Here is a 21,144-nt window from a genome sequence, read left to right as displayed (position 1 = left end):
TAGAAGATCTTACTAAATTAAAATCAGTAATTTAAAACTGAATAGCTTCAATCAATATCTATGCCATGTTTATTTAAATATTCATGAATTTCCTGCATCACCTTTAATTTTAATTGTATAAAGTTACAGTTGGATGTAATTGTTGTCAGTAAGAAAACTTTGGTTAAAAGTACTAAAAACTTCTATGGAGCCCCTGAGGGGACATGGGCAAAAAGTCAGATAAAATGTGAACAATTTTTAACAATACATAAATACAACACCCAGCAGTTTTGAAAATTATCAGGATAATGGTAATAGTTTCATTAATGGTATAGATTTGATTACAGTTTTCTTTTTGACCTAAATTATTAAGGAAATTTAACTAGTTGTCTTAAAGCGTGGCATTATCACAAAGATGCTTTTGTGTAAAATTGGACACTATTGAATTAATTATTTTACATATGCATTTGAATAACCAATTAATGAAAAGTGTATGTAGCTGAAATACTAAATTTCTTTACATTTAATAATTTCTTAGAGTTTAATTTTTGAGAGGAGTTGATTCCATAATCTGTTAGTTCTGAATCATCTTAACGCATTTCTATTTTATCTTTCCTTGGAGCTCAGAGCCTGAGGCAGTGGACTTTATCTGAGCAGCTCCAGTGACCCTGAGCCTGGCTGAAACAAAAAAAGGAAACAAAGAGCCAACTCTTCATCTACGTCACAAGCTAAAGAAAAGACATTTAATTTATAATTATGTGAGCAAAAGGTGGCATACACTTTTATTTTCTTAATTTACTTTGTGCAGTTCTGCTTCCTGTGGTCTGACGGACCGTAGGGGCCGGGTTTTGCGAGTTCAGGGCCGTGTGAGGAGGTAATGCCCCGGCGTCAGGCCTCCGTTGTTCTTAGCCACGCTGACTTGGACATTTGCACTTTCTACACATGAATTATGCCATCTTCTGCTGGACTGCTGTTTGAGAGCAAAGACCTGTTGGACGATTCTTACACCTTCTACAGAGGTCAGTGAGGTTGGATTGATTTTTCCTGTTGTCACCTGAAGGCGGATTGCAGCTTACAGGATCTCGCATTGGATGTCTGACTGTGATCTCTGAGGAAACACCTGGCTAAAGGACGAGACCCAGGCGTCATTTCTGAGGGTCTCCTATGGCAGAAAAGACCAACGGCTTCTGCCCGACGTGAGACGGAGGTTTGAAAACAATGATTCATCTGCTGTATCTCTCAGCCTCTCCCACACAAGGGGGGCCACATACTTTGTCCAGAGTTTTCTGCACAGCGGGACTGAATGCTGCCCTGGACAGATTCTGATGGGGCAAATGGAACATCACATGTAAAGCCGGACTGAGACTCGGAGGCGGTCCTGTCTGTTGCCATGGTTGGTCCTGGGATTTCCCTCAGTCTACAGGTTGGAGACAAAATGGCTGCCAACAAAACCTTGTAGCTCTTAATGATTTTTCTAGAATTTTTGGATTGTGTGATGCCACTTTTTCTCACCTTGAGTTTATTTACAGCAAATTCATTATCTACTGCCTTTGCACTCTGACCTCTGCTCTTTGACCCCCAGAATAAGTTTTACGGTGCAGCAGGGTGTCAGAACTCTCTGCAGTTTACAGAAATATATTGTTTGCCTGAATGATTATAACTCTGATTGTCCAACATCTGGCTAATATGTTTCTCTCCTCCACCAGGACAACAATTGAAACAGGATAAAAGTACGGTAACAGTTGTTAATTTCCTGATTTATAAAAGCACATCCGACCACACTTGGTCTAAGTTCTAGTTGGCTAAAATTACAGTGGCTACAAATATGAGGACTATTATTTCAAGTTATGATTTAAGTTTATTTGGAATCCATTTCAAATCTTAGAAAAATCTACTCTTCGGAAAATTACTCAACAAAATTAAGGGTTTGCTGCACATTTTTCGATCAACTGTTAAATTATTTCACTGAGGTGTAAACACCCTGGTTAAATTACGTCCAACTGTTACAGTCAGCAATGAAAGCAAATTTGGGCTAAATGATTTACTAGGTTTCTTAGGAGTTTCTGTACCGAAACACTAAACAGTGTTTCGGTACAGAAACAGGGGGAGATGCATGGAATTAAACTATTCAAGCAAATTCTGAGTTAATCTAAGAAATTGAGAAATTTTTCAGTTTTGGGCTTCAGCAAAATATAAAAGAGGCTAAATCAAAATTCACAAATGTTTTAACTATTTGAATGAGTTTCTAAACTAATACTGAATATTCTGAATTGAATACATGAAAATTAACAATGATGTCAAGATTTTAAATTATTTGATTGCTGCTTCTCTCTTGCTATAAGTCAAAATTATTTGTTTAACCAAGTCATGCAGAAAGGTCTAACCTGAACATTATACAATTTAATAAATCTAGTTGTATCAAATTTCTCCCCAAAACTGCCAAAAACATTGATAAATATGATCAACACTACAAAGGAGGGTAATTCAGTTAAACAAATATTCTATAGAAGGGTTTCAAGAGAACAAATTGTTCAAAGGTTAAAATTGTTGAACTTATGGGATTTAAAACCATGATCAGAATAAAATAAGTCAGTAAATATGGAGTGACAGGGTTAACTTTATTCTTGTAAAAAAAACAGGCTAATCATTATATGAGGGTTTAAAATGGGAAGAAAATATGAGGATTCACATAAAAATTGGTCTAAATTGGGATTTACAAATGAGCAATTATGGAACTGATTAAAGGGGGTCAAAAGGATTGACAGAATAAAAAGAATCTAGTTCTATGTGTAATTGTTGATCCAAGGTAATAATGCCTAAACATTTCTCATAATCATAATTTACAGTTTTTGGTCTGAGACAAAATAAGGTTGTCTTTTATTACATGAATGGAAAATATTAGAAGGGATCTTAATTCAACACGTATCATTAACTTTTCACACTATTGATGATATTTTACAGGCCTTTAGTGTAGCGGGTTGCTACTTGTTAAATGAGGACTATTTGATTGAAGTTAATTAAAATAACAAAAGCAAAACATTTATGTATGGTTTAAGATTTCTGGTAACGTTTCTATTAGGGATAAATCTTATATACATTTCAAATGATATTTCTTTGATAAAACACAACTGTGGGCAGTTTTGCACATTTATTTCATAATCTGATCTTTTACATGATTTTTTGTTTCGTTTCTGATTTTGTCTGATCCTCTGAATATGCCAACACTTAAAACAAGGAAAGTTATTTTTGAAGGTTGAAATGTAGAAGGTGTTACTGACTTTAAGCATTTCTTTAGCTATTATTGAGAGGAGAACTGAAATAACAGATGTTACTGATATATTGATGCTCTATTGGCTTAGTAAAAAAAACCAACTTGATCTTCAGCTTCAAGGAGAAGCCTTTAAATAAATAACATTATATTTACTAATTAGATGATGCAGAATCTTAAAGAACCTTCCTTGCTCTCCTCATCACCTGTGGATGCTGCTGTTCCCTGCCTGAGGTCCTCGGCTGTTCAGTGCATCACTTCCAACACAGAGAAGGGCAGCGGTACCAATAGAACCCCACCTGCCTATCAGATGGTTTCCCAGAACCTAAAGACGACCGTTGAACTCCAGCTTTCTATAGTATAAGGGCAGTACTAGTATCTAGTGACAAAACATTTTTTCATTCACTTTAATGTTCTTTATATAATCCATTGATTTCGCTTTTTGTTGTGTTTTTTCTGTTGCAGAATGAAGTCCAATCCTTTCTGGGTCGGGGTGTGAGACTGTGGGCGCCTTCCACGATTGGTGGACCGAGTTAAAGCTGAAACGCCACTGAGGCCTCCTGGGCCTGTCGGGGTTTCCTATCGAGCTGCTCTACATCTGGACACACGCAGAAACTGATTTGACGTAGATAGGGCTCGCTATAGAGAGACTGACATGATTAGATCTTATTACTATCATTGCATTTTACTTAGAGATCATTTTTACTTGTTTCCTCATCACAGTTCATTCATATCAGTATATTTTGACTGTGCTGCCCTTGATCCTGATTTATTTTATTGGTTTGCTGTTTTATGAATGTGTTCATTGTTCTGTCCTTTCAATACTCAGACTTCTAAGCTTTTCTTACCATTTCATTTTGTTTAACATTGCATCCTTTCTGTAGTTCATTAACCTTTAAATATTACATTGAAATTTCAATATGTCTAGTTTATTAAAACCAACACATTGTTTTATGCATCACTCATTATTGCTTCATTGACTTTAAAGGATAGTAGCTTAACATTTCTAAGTTTACTTTATTAAGTTTTAAGTAATATCTGCCTTTTATTCATTTTACATTCTATTCATTTTAAATATTAACCTAACACTTTATTCATTTTTGCATTTTATTAAGTTTTGAAATAATCATCCTAACATTCTATTCAATTTACATTTTGGTTAACTAACAACTTAGTGAATATAATTTTAATACTTTTTACTTTAAAGATGAAAATTAGATCCTAACACTTCACCCATTTTATATTTTCATAAAATTTAACATTTATTCTTTTTAAAAAAAAAAAAAATTCAGACTTTGTTCTTTAATAGTTCATCACCCTTCTATGGCATGACGTTGACCTGAGGTAACAAAAAGAAATAATAAATAAATAACAAACATAAAGGTAATAATTATAATATTTGGTTCCAGAAAGTGTCATGGTCCAACTTTATGATTGATGTGTAATTACAGATGATGAAGCTCTGACAAAACTGCAAAAATATTTTATTCCACTAAAAACAAAAAAAAGAGTCATGCCATGGACGGTTGAATCTCCTTTCCTAATTTTAACTCTAACATCCTTTAACAATTTTATTTCCTTACATGTTCTTCATTAGACTGTAAGAGGGACATTGTGGTTTCGATCCACCGCCTAAGAGGCCTAGGGGTGCCCTGTCCGTTTTTACCCCCAAAATTGAAATGAAATGAAATGAGATGAAATGACATGAATGAAAGACAACATCAATGACTGAAATGATCAAATGTATGTCAAGATCTGTAAAAGCCTCGGGGGATGTTTTCCGGAAGGGACAGTGTCTACTCTAGGGTTTGTCTTCTCCTTTTTGGGCTCCTTTAGAGCCCAACAGGGGGTGTTGAGATGCTTTACCAGGTCGAGAGTCACACGCTGTCAGACAAAGGGCCCATAGTAAAGAGTAACATGTTTGATTCTGTCAGACACCAAGGCTCATTCCTCAGAAACAGAAACTTATCAGGCCACAGAGACATGGTGTGATCTCAGGGAGTGTCTTCAGTTCATATAATCAGCTGCCCTCCTTCTCCTCAGACCTGCTCAGACTTTTTTACAAACTCTTTGAATGTGATGGTAAAGCGTCTCCTTTCAGCGCTGAAAGTTAATAAAATAAGTAAAGTCTGAATGCTTTTCTTGGCTGATTTTATGCTCCGTGTGTCAATACAAATTATGATTCATCGATTGAGATTCTCGTTCTCAACACAGGCTAAAAGAGTTTTGGACACGGTATGAAAATGTAAAGACCCAGTTTTCAGTATTTGACGTTGAGAAACTGACTGACAACTCCCTGAAAACGGTGATTGTCAGGATGTTCAATGAGACTGTCAGTGCTGAAGACATCTGTATGTGGCTGGGTAGATACTGCACGGTGAAGGGCCAGGCTATGAAGGTGCGGGATGTGGACGGCATCTGGAATTGCGCTTGGCGGGTCCCCATTAAACAGTGGGAAGACCCCCAAGGCTTCCAGGGCCTGAAACATCTCCCATCCATGATAGTCCTGGGGGAGAACCGAGGCTACATTCACTATCAGGGCCAGCCAAAACTCTGCCGTAAGTGTGGTGAGCACGGTCATCTGGCCGAGGGTTGTGAAAAGGTCTTTTGTGGTAAGTGTAGAGAAGTGGGACACACTTTTGAAGAATGTACAAATGAGCGGAAATGTAATTTATGTGGTGAGCAGGACCATCTTTTCAGAGACTGTCCAAAATCATTTGCAAATAAGTTGAAAAAGGTAAAAGAAGCAGAACAAGCGGACCGGGTAAGTGAGCAAGTTGAAGCCGTTGGGCCGGAAAATTCAAATCTCCTGTCGCCGCCTCTGATTGGTGGAGAGGAGGAGGAGGAAGCGACAGGAGAGGGGGAGGGGAAGGAAGCAGCCCCCCCAATCGAAACATCCAGTGGGGGGGAAATGCAGACCGATGGCGGAGCTAGCGTGAATTCTCAGGAAATGGAGTCCGACAGCAGCGAGGATGCCCCCCTCCCCGACGCCCAACTGGCTAAGAGGCCGGCACCGGAGTCTCCTTCCGAACAGACCACCACGGTGGAGAAGAGAGGGAGACTTGATAACCTCTTCGGTTCCCTCGGGGAGGGGACCAAGTTCTTCCTCTCTGATCCAGCCGATGAGGCCTCTTTTCAACATGTTGCTCAGCAATCAACCCCGGAGGACCCATCGAAGGTAACGGCTTTAGAAAAACGCCCGAAACCGAGAGTCCGAAGGGGGAACGGAGCTCAGTCCCGACCTGCACCACCATGCTGGGAATCGGTAGAGCTCCGTTCACAGGACAGTCTCTGAGCCCATTTTTAACTTGGTTTTAAACCGGTTTTTACTGTTTTAATCCTTTAAAATGTCTTACCTGTTTTTAGTCATTATACTCGTGACTTTCACCTCCTCAACAATAAATGTTAGAAGTGTGAAGTCACGAGTCAGAGCCCAGAGTGTTTTATCCTTTTTAAGTTCTGTACAGTCGGATTTGTTTTTATTACAAGAATGTGCAATCCCGTTTTTAAAGACTTACACCCGGTGGCAGGATCTGTGGCCACGACCGTCCATCTGGAGCGGATCAAATGAGAATAAAAATGACGGCGTGGCCATTTTAATAAACAATCCACACATCTTGGTGAAGGGGAGCACCGTGGTGAGAGAGGGACGAGCACTTTTAGCAAATCTGACTTTTAACGGACAGGATTTTAACCTCTTAAATATTTATGGTTTTAGTGACAAACATGACAGGTTTGACTTTTTAGAGGAACTGCAGCCCCACATGCTGGGAAAAAAACCTTTTATTATGGGGGGGGATTTTAATTGTGTTTTAAATAGAAAAGACAGAAAAGGAGCAGGACAAGATTTTAAGGTAGACAAGACATCGCTTTTATTACAGAGAATCGTTAGAGATTTTAAACTAGTGGACTGTTTTAAAGGCATGCATCCTGGAGAGGAGGGCTACACCTGGGTCAGTGATGATAGCTCTAAGGCCTCTCGCATCGATTACTTCATAAGGGATTGCGCCCTAACCGATGCTAGATTGTCACCGGCTTTCTTTTCTGATCACCTCCTTCTATCCTGCACGCTTTCACTCCCTTCAGGTGCGACGACCGGGAGAGGTCTGTGGAAGCTCAACCGCTCCCTGCTGGAGGACCAGGCTCTGGTCAGCCAGTACAGGGAGCGGTACCGCGAGTGGCAGACCCTCCAAGACCTGTACGAAACACGAGCACAGTGGTGGGAGATGGTGAAAGGTAGGACCCAGACTTTTACCGCAGTGAAGTGAGTTTCAAGTTGGATATTCGCGCTCCGGGGAGTAACCGGCGTTTAGCTCAAGGTTGATCCGATTTATGAACGCTACTGTCGGCCAGCGGTTCTCCACCGCTCCCGGCCGCAGGTTCACTTAGGGACTGTCAACAAATTACATGAGACACAATATCATCTATTCAATTTTAAGATCATATACACTATTTTCAATAATTTTAATATTAAATAATGTTTTCTTCCATAGCTTCCAGGTCATGTGACCTATTGACTCAAAATCACTTTGAAATTGTTCTACTAATCATTAGAGAGTCACTCTCATTTTTTTCCCCATTTTAGATCTTTATCCATTTTTTACATCATTTAAATTTACAAATTAAAAAATATGATTGGTGTTTAATATCTTAAATTTCATGTGATCCACTGACAAGGAATAAAAAGGGCTAAATGGAATAAAAATGAGTTTGCACCACCTATCCAGTCTAGTAGAATAATTTCACATTGATTTTGAGTTAATAAGACCCAATTAACTTATGGGTCTTATGACCCATAAGCTGTTGAAGAAAAATCAATCAATCAATCATCTTCCCCTTGTCTGCAGTCGGGTTGCGGGTCAGCAGAGGCCCAGACTTCCCTCCCCAGCCACTTGTTCCAGCTCCTCCAGGGGAATCCCAGGACGTTCCCAGGCCAGCAGAGAAACATCGTCCCTCCAGCGTGTCCTGGGTCTCCCCGGGGCCTCCTCCTGGTGGGACGCGCCCAGAAGACCTCACTAGGGAGACGTCAAGGAAGCATCCTAATCTGATGCCTGACCCACCTCAGCTGGCTCCTCTCGAAGTGAAAAATCAGCAGCTCTACTCTCAGTCCCTCCTGGATGACTGAGCTTCTCATCCTATCACTAAGGGAGAGCCCAGACACCTTATGGAAAAAAATAATTTTGGCCGTTAGTTTCAGTCAAGACCTTTAAGCCTATGGCATAGAAGGTAGAGACAGATCGACTGGCAAATCGAGACCTTTGCTTTTCGATCCAGCTCTCTTCACCACCACAGACTGGTACAGCGCCCACTTTACTGCACCAATCCGTCTATTGATCTCCTGTCCATTTTGCCCTCATTCTTGATGTTATGGATTCTGTATTTTCCTCCATCTCTTTTAGCCTCTTAACACGCTGCAGCATACATAACCATGTTTATATGTGACTGCTGACATGTAAACAGACTGAAACTGATTAGAGTACCGTTTAGGGAGGGTCCAGATTGCAGAGATGAATAAAAAGCTAAACTTGCTACAATCTTTGCTTCACTTGGCCCAACGCTGGACGGTGAATGTAACATAAGAAGCATGAAGTTCCATTTGGATAAGTATGGCTTGTGGAATTGGATCATCTTTTAGCATTAAAGTTTGTTTTTATATATAACCAAATCTCATTATTTCTCAAGGTCATTTACGATGAGTGGTTCTGGTCGGGTCCTGAAACTGGTTAACGGACATGGGTGGTGAACAGAGACAGAAATGAATGAACTCCAACAGTGAACAAGATCCTAAGATGCTTAAACTCCTCCACTTGGGTCAGGACAATCTTCCCTGACCCAAATAAGGCGCTCCAGCCTTTTCCAGCTCAAGACCACGGCCTTGGATCTGGAGGTACTGATCCTCCTCATCTGCATCCTGCTCCAGTAAAGCTGTAGATCACGACCTGATGAAGCCAGTAGGGCCACATCATCTGCCAAAAGCAGAGGTGTGATCCCAAGGCAACCAAAATGGATCCCTTCAGAACCCCGGTTGTGCAGAACGTGGCCTCGGACAGAAAACACCCAAATCCAAAAATCTAATCAAATTTTATCTATATATCACATTTCAACAACAAGGCATTTCAAAGAGCTTTACACCATAAAAACACAAAAATACAAAGTCATAGAAACACAGCCAACAACTGAAACATGACATTATCTCACTACATATCAGATTGTTTATAAATGTTCCATTAATTAGCGCATGGCTCTCATCTCGGGTCATGCGATGAGATGAGACTATTTCTAGTCAGAACCTCTCAACCTCACACACCAGCTCAGGCTCCCACCAGAGAGGTGATGCCCATGAAAAGTCTATCGCCCAGGGTCAGATGGCCAAGGTCCCCTCCCTTGGCCTTCTAACATCCCACATTGCACCCAGCCCTTTTGGCCCACAGTTGGTGAGCCCATGGGAAGGTGAACCCACTGTGGGCTGAGCCTGGCCAGACTCCATGTGTTTTGGCACCAGATGCTGCCACGGAGCACCAACTCCAGGCCCGGCTCCAGGGTGGTGCCCTGGTGACCTGCGTCCAGGTGAGGGGACACTGTATCCATTGATTGTGCTCTTCATAAAGGGTCTTTGGGCTGCTCTTTGTCATGACCTACGACCTCTAGCATTGGGTGACCCTATAAGGGGTATGAAGCCCCTGACAGCATAACTCCTAGAGTCACTTCAGCACTCAAACCCTTTCATCACGATGAGGTGGCAGCCTATGGAGGTGAAGAGAAAATAGGAAATATATTTTTTAAATACAAAATTGCCTAAAAAATAATAAAATTGGTCAAAATGAATTAAAAATGAGCGTACCTCATTGCTCCAGTCTACTAAAACAAATTTACACTGATTTAGAGTAATTGGGTCAGTTTAGTGAGAACTCCTGCTCGGGTTCTCACTAAAACCAGGAACATAGATCACATAACACCAGTTTTAAAGTCCCTACACTGACTCCCTGTAGCTCAGAGACTAGAATAGAAAAATACTGTTGTTAGTTTATAAATCACTGAAAGGTTTAGCACCACAATACATTAAAGATCTGCTGTTGTATCAACCTTCCAGACCCCTCAGGTCTTCTGGTTCTGGTTCTGCTCTGCATCCAGAACCAGAACCAAACGAGGAGAAGCAGCATTCAGCTTCCATGCACCACAAATTTAGAACAAACTTCCAGAAAACTGTAAAACAGCTGAAACACTGAGAGCCTTTAAATCTCGACTAAAAACCCACCAGTTTAGAGCTGTATTTGAAACGTAATCAATTACGAATTTAATGACAATAGGTCACATGACCTGGAAGCTATGGAAGAAAACATTATATTATTTAATATTAAAATCACTGAAAATATTGTATATGACTTTAAAATTTTATAGATGCTATTTTGGCTCATGTAAAAGCCTGAATTAGCACCAACAGTTAGTTGGTTACAATTCAAGGCATTTAACATTTCTTTGACAGGAATGTTTGGTTTGGTAATTTGTTGACGGTCCCTAAGTGAACCTGCGGCCGGGAGCGGTGGAGAACCGCTGGCCGACAATAACGTTCATAAATCGGATCAACCTTGAGCTAATCGCCGGTTACTCCGCGGAGCTCGAATATCGAATATCCAACTTGAAACTCACTTCACTGCGGTCTGACTTTTTTTGGACAAGCAGGAAAAAAGAAAAATAAAAAAGAACAGAGATCCATGATGGGGCTTGTTGTGGCAACAGATCCAATATCTGTGCCATTCCTTAGACACTGGAAGTAAGGGACGCGTGCAAACCGTGAATTTAACAAAAAACTCTTATCTGTAAAAAAAAATACAAATACAAAAATGACGATAAATCAGTCCCTTTTCTTTCTTTCCAAAAATACACAGTCTACATGGTCAAAAACTGTTTTTGCTCCGTGTCTAAGTAATCCAACCATGTCTAAGCAATCCGAACAATGGTTTCTTTTTTCTTAAGGCAATATACAACCCAACAGGAAGTAAACCTTTCAAAATAAAACTAAACTGCACAATAAAAAAAGCCTAAACAAATATCAATTGTCCTAACTAAATTTTATAAAATGCAAACAAACCATCTTACACATAACTTAAATATTTCCTATTTATGGCTCTAACATTCCGGCCCCTAATTGTATAGGCAGGATGCATAACAATTACACCTCAAAAAGAGCCATATAGTTATCAACCTAACAAAATCTACCAAGGTTTTGCCTGTGAGTCAACTAACAGTCTTTTCCTGACTCATTCTGCCTCCTGTAACAAACAGAGTTTACTTATAGGTCTATCTAACAAACTAGACTTGGTTTGAACTTGAACTCGACGGACAATTCCTTTGGAGTCCGGGAAGGTCTTTTGGATTCTTCCAGTCAACCAAGCATTCCTTGGTGCTGAATTGTCAACAATGAGTACAAGATCTCCAGTGACAAAATTTCTCCGTTGAGTCCGCCATCTCTGCCGCTCTTGTAGCAACGGAAGATATTCCTTTGTCCATCTTGACCAAAACAAATCGGCCATGTATTGTGTCTGTCTCCATCTTCGACGTGAGTACATATCATCACTGTCAAATAAGCCTGGAGGAAGGATTGGCTGCTTCTTTAACAACAGAAGATGGTTTGGGGTCAAAACCTCCAAGTCATTTGGATCATCTGATGCAGCAGTCAAAGGACGATCATTTATGACTGCTTCCACTTCACATAATAATGTGTGAAGGCCATCATCATCTAATGTTTGTTGCCTCAACACAGAGTTCAACACCTTCCTGACAGTACGAATCTGTCTTTCCCATATTCCACCTTGATGGGAGGCAGTTGGTGTGTTAAAGGTCCGTGCAATACTTTTTGACATCAGATCTTCTCTTATTTTAGAATGATCAAGCTCAGCTATGGCTTCTCTAAGCTCTTTTTCAGCACCAATGAAATTAGTGCCATTATCTGAGTGCAGGGTAGAAACTTGACCTCTTCTACATATAAACCTTCTGATGGCATTTATGCATGATGAGGTATCCAAAGAGTGAGCAACCTCTATGTGGACTGCTCTCAGTGCAAAGCATGTAAACAGTACGCCATAGCGCTTCACTTTGCATCGTCCCCTCTTTACACCAAAAGGTCCAAAATAGTCCACTCCCACGTGTGTAAACGGAGGTTTGTCTGGGAGTACACGTTCCTCCATTAAGTCTGCCATTTTTTGGACTGCAGGCCTTGCGTGTATTTTCCTGCATGTGATGCATTTTGATATTACTGTGCGAGCAGCTCTGTTCAGACCTGGTATCCAGTATTGCTGTCTGACCTTTGCTACCAGCTGGTTCCTTCCACAGTGACCATTCTGTCGATGAACCTGTTGCAGAATCAGCTTAGCAATGTGATGTTCTTTGTGCAACACAGTTGGGTATCTTGCCTCCTCTGGCATGGCTGATTTGTTCAATCGACCTCCAACTTTGATGATGCTATTGTCTAGAAAAGGATCTAATTTGGAAAGTGGATGTGACCTCTTTATTTTTGAATCATTACTTAAGAGTGCAGACAACTCCTCAGAAAACATCTCTCTTTGACTATGACGTATTAGCTCAACTTTGGCATCTTCCAAGTCTTGCACAGACAAAGGTTTTCCTTTCACTGACTTTCTCAGTCTGATCATTTCTTCATACACTTTCTGGTCTTGCTTTAATGATTCTGTCTCTTTTCAGGGCAACAACCTCTTTACATTCTTTTCTCTTCTCAACAAGGTAGTGAAGCAGATCTTTCAAGCGTAGCATCCATGCAACAGCCTTTTTGAGTTTGTGCCAGTCAGAGTAGTATTCCACCAGTTTTTTCATGGGTGAAACTTCAGTCATGGTCAAGAGACTGACTAGCGCTGTCTTTTTGATCTCACTGTCCTCATGTATGGTGCTTGGTATGTCAGGTCTGGTAGGCCACTTAGACTCCTCTTCATAAAGAAAATGTGGACCACAAATCCAGTTGTGGTTCTGGATAAGAGTGGTAAATTTTGTACCACGTGAAGCCATATCTGCTGGATTAAGTGAACTATTCACGTATCTCCATTGAGATGATGAAGTAGCTTCCCTTATGAATGCAACCCGGTTGGCCACAAAAGTCTTGAAACGTGAGGCATCATTCTGTATGTACCCAAGTACAGTCAGGCTGTCTGTCCAAAAGACAGACTCTCCGAGGGGGGTCTCCAGTTCTTGTTTTAACAGTCTGTCGACCTTCACTGCTATGACTGCAGCAGTCAGTTCCATCCTAGGGACTGTTATTTTCTTCAGAGGGGCAACTCTGGATTTAGCCATGAGCAATCCACAGCTCCTCCGTCCATCTTCATTGATCAGCAATAGATATGAAGCAGTGCCATAACCAATATCGCTTGCATCCGAGAAATGGTGAATCTCTGTTTTAGATGTGGGACAGAAATCATCTGGCTTCATACATCTCTTTATGTGGAAGCTAGAAAGCTCCTCGAGTTCTGAAACCCACTGCATCCATCTTTGAAAATCTCTTTCTCCAATATCCTCATCCCAGCTCAATTTTCTTTGACAGAGTTCCCTCAAAATCAGCTTGGCAGGAAGAATACATGGAGAAATTAAACCCATAGGATCATAAACTGAGAGAATTCCTCTCCTTGTGGCAGGTTTTCTTGGTACATTCACCTTAAATGTGAAAGTGTCCGACTCTGTACATCAGTGTATCCCCAGAGCTCTTTCGGTAGGAAGAGCGTCTTTGTTCAAGTCTAAATCCTTCATCTCTTTAGCTCTTTCCTTTTCAGGAATACAAGACAGAACCTTTCTGCTGTTACTGACCCACTTTGTCAGGTTAAATCCACCCTGCAAGCATAGAGCTTTCAGAGATTGTGAAAGCGTTATTGCTTGGTCCTCTGAAGCCACCGCTACCAAACAGTCATCCATGTAAAACTTTCTCCTGATTGTTTTAGATGCTTCAGCTGTTGTCTCACCTTCTTTGTCTTCGGCTGTCTTTCTTAAGGCAAAACAAGCGCAACTGGGAGATGACGTGGCCCCAAAAATATGTACTGTCATTCTGTACTCCTCCAGTACTCCGTTCAAATCTCCATCAGGCCACCATAGAAAACGCAGAAAATCAGAGTCTCTTGAGGGTACCCGGACTTGGTAAAACATTGCCTCTATGTCGGCCATCAATGCAACCTTCTCCTCTCTAAACCTTGTCAACACTCCAATCAAGGTATTTGTGAGGTCTGGGCCTTGGAGTAACTGGTTATTCAGTGAAACTCCCTGATATGTTTCGTTGCAGTCAAAAACAACTCTGATTTTCTTCTTCTTTGGATGGTACACCCCATGATGTGGGATGTACCACACTTCTCCAGTGTTGCACTGACTGTCTGCAGGCACCTTTTCAGCATAACCCTTTGCTATGATGTCATGCATGAAGGCTTTATAGTCAGCATGAAACTCAGGGTTTTTTATGAGTTTCTTCTTGAGATTGATGGCCCTCTGCTCAACTAGACTGCGATTATTGGGCATCCTCAGAGGCTTGTTCTTAAATGGAAGACTTATACAGTAATGTCCGTCGATGAACTGACAAGACTGTTCCACATCTTTCATGAACTGTCGATCATTTTGTGACATCTCTGTTTTGTCTTCACAACTACGCTCTGTGAAATCCAAATTATATTGCTGTATCAGCAATTCCTCAATGTTAGCCACTGATATCCTGTTCGCAGTCATTCTCACAGTGTTGAACGTCCTCTTCCCCCTTTACAGGACCATTGATAATCCATCCAATCGATGTTTTCACTGCGTATGGACCGTCTCCCTGACTATTGATGACTTTCCATGGCTCTATTGCTTTGTGAGCATTAGCACCGATCAACAGGCCAATTTCTGCCTTGATACTTGGGAGGTGCACCTCATCTAAATACGTCCACTTCTGGAGATCTTTCTGATCAGGAATGTTCGCCTTTTTGACAGGAATTTCATGTTGTGTGAACACTGAAGGTAGGTCAATGTATTTTTCCTCTTCAAGTCCACTGACTTCCAGTTCTGACAGGATGTGACTATGGACAAGCTTCTCCTGTCCCATAGTTCGGAGCAAAATGTCCGTCTTTTTGCCTCTTAAGTTCAATGCTCTCATGATCTTCTCTGTGCAAAATGTTGCTGAACTGCCAGGATCTATGAAGGCATATGTCTCTATTATCTGTGTGCCTTTCTTGGACTTGAGCTTTACTGGAACAATGGCCAAAACTCCTTCTTTGCTCCCGGCCCCAGTGTATCCACACATCTCCTGGCTTACAGCACTAGTGATCTGAGGTTCAGATGCAGTGTTTCTTTCACTTTTTGGTGATGTCTTTTCTTCTCTTTGTACATGTAGGATGCTTGGATGTTTCCGCGAACAGAACTGACATGTCAGTCTTCTTGAACAATCTTTACTCAAATGACCTTGAATAAGGCATCCAAAAACATAAACCTTTGGATTTCAAATATTCAATCTTGTCCTTGTGTGTTAGTTTCTGGAACTTTTCACAGTTTTCAAGTTTGTGATTTTTGTCACAGTACAAACAGTTATTCTGAGATACTTTGCCATTATCAGTCTTTGCAATTTGGTTTGACTGTGAAAATTTCTGTTTTTTCTGTGTCAACACTTGTAACAAAACTGCTACTTCTTGGTGTACTTTCCTTTGCTTTCTTCACAGAACAGCTCCTTTCTTTTTGTTTTATAGATAGACTGACTTCCTGTAGATCACCAAACAGTGGATCTGAGACAATCTTTGTTTGTCTGTCAATGTAATCTACCAGATCTGTGAACCTTGCTCTTCTTCCTTTAGTCTCCTGCATTTCAAATGCCACATTACGCCATCGCTCCCTCATCTTATATGGCAATTTGGACAGAATGATTTTCATGTTAGTTGGGTTGTCCATTTCTTCCATGTAGTCAACATCTTGCATCGTGTTCCAACATCCAATCAGAAAGAGAGCATAAGCGTTTAAGCTCTTAACCTCATCTGTCTTTATTTGTGGCCATTTTAAAGCCTTCTCAATGTAAGCCATGGCTAGCTTTAAATTATCGCCATACTGCTCATGAAGCATTTGTCTGGCTTTCCTGTAACATTTCTCTGGGTTCATGTGTTCACAGCTTCTCACCAGATCTTGTGGCTCTCCACGTGTATATTGCTCCAGAAAGAAGAGTTTATCTTTCTCGTTTTGTGTCTTATTATCAATAGCATTGTCAAATGCTCTAAGAAAAGATCTATACGTGAGTGGATCACCTAAGAACACAGGAATGTCTCTCTTGAGCAGCAGTGATAGGCTTTGCTGCTTGACCAACATTTCAGTAATCAGGTTTTGGTGATGCATCACCTCATAGATCCTGTCACCTGTAGATGTGGGCTCCTGAGGACATGGAGGTGGGGCTCTATCTGAGTGATCCTGATGACACAAATATGCATGAGATGAATGTTTTGTGATACTAGCAGACACATCATACATCGGATGATCTTCCTTCTCTTCAGCATCTGCTGTCATCGGAGCATGGACTTCATGTACAGGTTGGGAGCTAGGAAGACTTGACAAATGTTCTTCCATCTTGTATTTCACATATTCATTCATTGCATCTCGAGGGTCCTCATGGTTCTGGAAAACTTTGAGTTTAGCGGTAGAGGCTGCTATTGCAGTTTCAATCTCTAGCTCCTCCAACTCAGCCTTTAACTTTGCTTCCTGCAGTTGTATTGCCTTTTTCCTTTTCAACGATTCAGCTTGTGCAAGAAGAGCTGCTCTTTTAGCCTCCTCTTTCATGCGAGCCACTGAACTAGTGTTTGACACAACTGAAGAACTTCCAGTCCTGGAACCTGATCTGCTCTTATTTCTTTGACGACGAAGATCAGCTATTACAGATATACTGTCATGTGGAGTAACTTCCTCTTCATTTTGAACATTTCTTTTACGTTCTTGAATCCAACTTTCAGTCTCATGCAAAAACTGCTTAATAGTAGCTGCCTTTGACTCGTACCAGTCACGCTGATCTGAGTCTGCTTCCTCTTCAGGTAACATTTGTACAACATTGTTGTTTAGCAATATGAACTCTTCATGCAGCTTGTAAAAACTTTTAAGTGTTTCTGATTCCACTTTATCAACATGTTCTTCATTATTTTTCATGTTGTCCATTTCCTTAATTTTAGCCGTAATCTGAGCCAATTTTGCCCTTCTTTGTCCGATAAGCCTGTGGAGTTTCTCATCGAGTGCCTTTTGTGTGTATTTTGGCTCCCTCTTGTGGTCACTCGCCTGCATTGCGTCCGATGCGGCAACAAACGAGCGTTTCTCATCCATGTTTTAATCTCGATAATGTCCAACAAGCCTTTCAACAAACTATTAAACGATCACAAAGAGCCTTTATAGTCCATGAACGTAAACAATCTTCATCTTTAATGTCTTCTTAACTTGCAAACGACTCATGAAGTGCGAATAGACGCTCCCTCTGTTAGCATAGTTAGCTTCGCCATTAGCCTGTTAGCAGGTCAGCTACTCACGGTAATACAAAGACACTTAGCTTCTCGTCTTCCAAAATCTTCCTTTCATTCGTCTCCTTCCTTCTTGAATGTCCTTTTATCCTCCTGGAGATAGTTTTTGACTAATGTTATGGCAACAGATCCAATATCTGTGCCATTCCTTAGACACTGGAAGTAAGGGACGCGTGCGAACCGTGATTTTAACAAAAAACTCTTTATCTGTAAAAAAATACAAGTACAAAAATGACGATAAATCAGTCCCTTTTCTTTCTTTCCAAAAATACACAGTCTACAAGGTCAAAAACTGTTTTTGCTCCGTGTCTAAGTAATCCAACCCACTGATCTCAGGAGTAACTATACCGGGGAGTGGAGGGCAGGTGGCCAAATGTCTTTTATATATGGATGATTTTAACATTTTATGTACAGATCTTTTATCAGTAGACAGAGTTTTCCAATTAACAGACTGGTTCGGAAAAGCGTCAGGCTCCAAATTAAACAAAGAAAAAACCAAAGCACAATTTTACGGACCATGGAAAAACAGTGAACAAATAGGACTTCAGTTTCAGGTGACCCAAGAAGAACAGAAAATTTTAGGAGTTAAATTTGATAAAAATGGTGAAGGAAAAACAAACTGGACAGAAATAACACAAAAAGTAAAACAAAGAATAGGTTTCTGGTCAATGAGGAACTTAACAATAGAGGGGAAGATTTTAATAGTGAAAGCAGTGATTTTACCAGTGTTTTTACTAACCAGTTCTGTTTTTATTCCTCCTAGGAGAGTGTTTTTAGAGCTGCAACGGGACATTTTTTATTTTATCTGGGACTCCAAATGGGAAAGATTAAAACGAGAAATTATGACAAAACCCAAAGAAAAAGGAGGGAAAGGAGTCCCAGACCTGTACCTGTTTTTAGGCAGCCTTTACATCAGCACTCATTTTAAACAAGCCATGGACATTTTTAACAATCCAAAGACAAATTCAATGAATAGATTTTGGTTTGGGTCATATCTAAGGAAATTGAAACTTTTAAAGAGTGATTTTAAAAAACCAGTACCTTTTAACCTCCCACCAGCATACACTTTTATACGGAAATTTTTACAGCATTTTAAACTGGAAGGAGAGGAGATCAGGATTTTAACTAACCATCGTTTTATTATCTCTGTTGTGCAGGACCGGGAACCAGCGACTCCAGTGCGCGGCCTCCTGCGTGGAGACGCCACCGCGGTTTGGCGCAATGTGGGCCATCCCGTCCTTTCGAACAGACTCCAGGACCTGTCCTGGATGGTGGCCCATGAGATCCTCCCGGTCAGAGCCGTTATGCACTCCCGTGGCATGTCGGCGACCTCCATCTGCCCCCGACCCGGTTGTGGCGCGCCGGAGTCGGTGAGGCACCTGCTGTGGGAGTGCAGCGCTGCCAGGGACCTGTGGGCAGAGGCCGGCTCCTTGCAATTCCCATACTTACCAGCAGGGGAGGTCCTCAATCTACAGCTCGTGCTGTACGGGGTGAGCCACCAGAAAATGGAGAAAAAAGACTTCACAGAGATGTGGCTCACCGTTGCCACCGTCAAAGACGCCATATGGACCTCCAGAAACTTGCTGGTAAGTAGGCGCAGGCAGATCCCCCCCGTGGCTGTGATCCGGATGGCGGCAGCAAAAAGAGGAAACATCAGAGCTGCAGGTGGCGCGCCAAGGACACAGCCACAAAGAAGCATCGCCTGCGCCTCCATGGACGAAGGAGCCGGCGCTCCACGGACAGAGGTCCCGGCAGCGGCGGCCTGGCCCTCCGGGTGAGGAAGGAGGGAAGGAGCAGCAGGGGGGGTTTTCTCCTCTGGGCACCAGGCGCTGTTTGGAGGGACAGGATGGCTCAGAACTTTGTAAGGAGTCGCCCCGGTCCTGCTCAACTTTTAACGTACAGAGTTTGGTTTTTAACATCCTTGTTCTTATCTTCTTTTAGTGAGAAATGTGACAAACTGTGTTTATGTGAAGAGTTTCTGTATAAATGTGTTTATGCTATAAAATGTCCTAAGTAACAATAAAATTTTTTCGAAAGAAAAAAAAAGTATATCCCTATGATATACTTGACAATACTTTAAGATATGTATGTCAGACCAGCATGGATCTATTTATCAGGACAAATCTAAAACGCTGGGACTAAAGTGATGGGCACACTTTGGCAGGCCCCTTAAAATTTCTGCAGGAATTTTCTAGTTATTTATTTTTCTTCCGTCACCGTTAATGCGACCCGTACCACTCCGTGCACCCCCACAAAAATGGTATCAAAACGTTCAGCTTGATCCCGAGAAGGGAGCTATTACTTTTAGTGGGATTCTGAGTTAAAATGATGACATAAATTGAGAAAAACGTGAAAAATCGAGGCTGAGTGTCTCACAGAATCACTAATATTTTTCTCTGAAACACACACACAGGACAGTGGAGGTCTGACTCTAAAACTCTGTTTAACTCCCCCTCACAGGCACAAATAGAGGCCTATTGATCTCAAAGTTGGTCATGACATAGATACACATGCCTGCTCCTGTAAAATGTTTTCAAAATTTTCCTAGGGCTTATGGTTTTTTGTCAGGGTCCTGAGACCGACGCTGGGTGTCTCACAAGTATAGAAACCTGCATCTTGTCTGACAGAGAGAGCCAGCCCAGGTGCAGATAGTCAGTTACCATAGCAACTGGGCCAGTCTCACAAACAGGCGCAGAGGCAGATCTCACAATGCATTGTGGGAAGAATACATATTTCCTGTGACTTCATATTTTGCTTACATAAAATTATTATTTCTCTGTATTTTTGAGTGTGAATTAAAATCCTTAGTATGAAGATTTAATTTTTTTTACAGCAGCGCATGCGCAGTGTGTCGCAGCGCCTCGTGCTCCTCTGGATGTTTGTAACTCAGCACGGATCACGCGCGCCGCCGTTCACACAAACTGGACGATCTGGAAGATGGTCTGCCAGCAGAGGCGGAGCCAGAGGTGGTCCTGGCCCCCCTTGGCCCCCCCAACTTTAAAACTCTAGCTCCACCACTGTCTGCCAGCGGCTCCAATGTAAACCTTACCTATAAACGCCATGCTGCTGTCTCGGCTCACAGCGCTCAACCAGAACTGTTAAAACCGCGACTATAACTCAGCCTTCAGTCCCTGACATCACCGCTGTACCACCGACAGAGAAAAGGGGACGTGAGCTCGGCGGTGTCACGTCAATCTGCGCTTCCCCATCAGATACGGTTCCCCGTTTTAAAGTGGGGGAACGCTGTCTGATGGGTAATACTGAGCATTAAAATGCATTGCCCTGTTTTTATTTCATATAGCACTATGTCTAAATATCTATATATAACTAAACATATATATAATAATTATAATATATATATGTGACATATGTATTTATTAGTAGTAGTAATCTACAAAAATGGGA

General features: G+C 41.4%; 1 protein-coding gene across 1 annotated transcript; it reads left to right on the top strand.

Annotated features, from left to right (window-relative positions):
* Nucleotides 1-281: 281 nt before the first annotated feature.
* Nucleotides 282-19,629, top strand: LOC148161244 (uncharacterized). Its single transcript, XM_088006849.1, has 2 exons — nt 282-6,425; nt 18,897-19,629. Exons 1-2 carry the CDS (start codon nt 5,565-5,567, stop codon nt 19,515-19,517), a joined length of 1,482 nt encoding a protein of 493 aa, XP_087862975.1. The 5' UTR covers nt 282-5,564; the 3' UTR covers nt 19,518-19,629.
* The last annotated feature ends 1,515 nt before the right edge of the window (nt 19,630-21,144 follow it).

Source organism: Poecilia mexicana, unplaced genomic scaffold (assembly GCF_051168715.1).
Source record: "Poecilia mexicana isolate PSO_F unplaced genomic scaffold, ASM5116871v1 scaffold_1, whole genome shotgun sequence".
Taxonomy (NCBI): Eukaryota; Metazoa; Chordata; class Actinopteri; order Cyprinodontiformes; family Poeciliidae; genus Poecilia; species Poecilia mexicana.
This window is presented reverse-complemented; position numbering and strand designations above follow the sequence as displayed.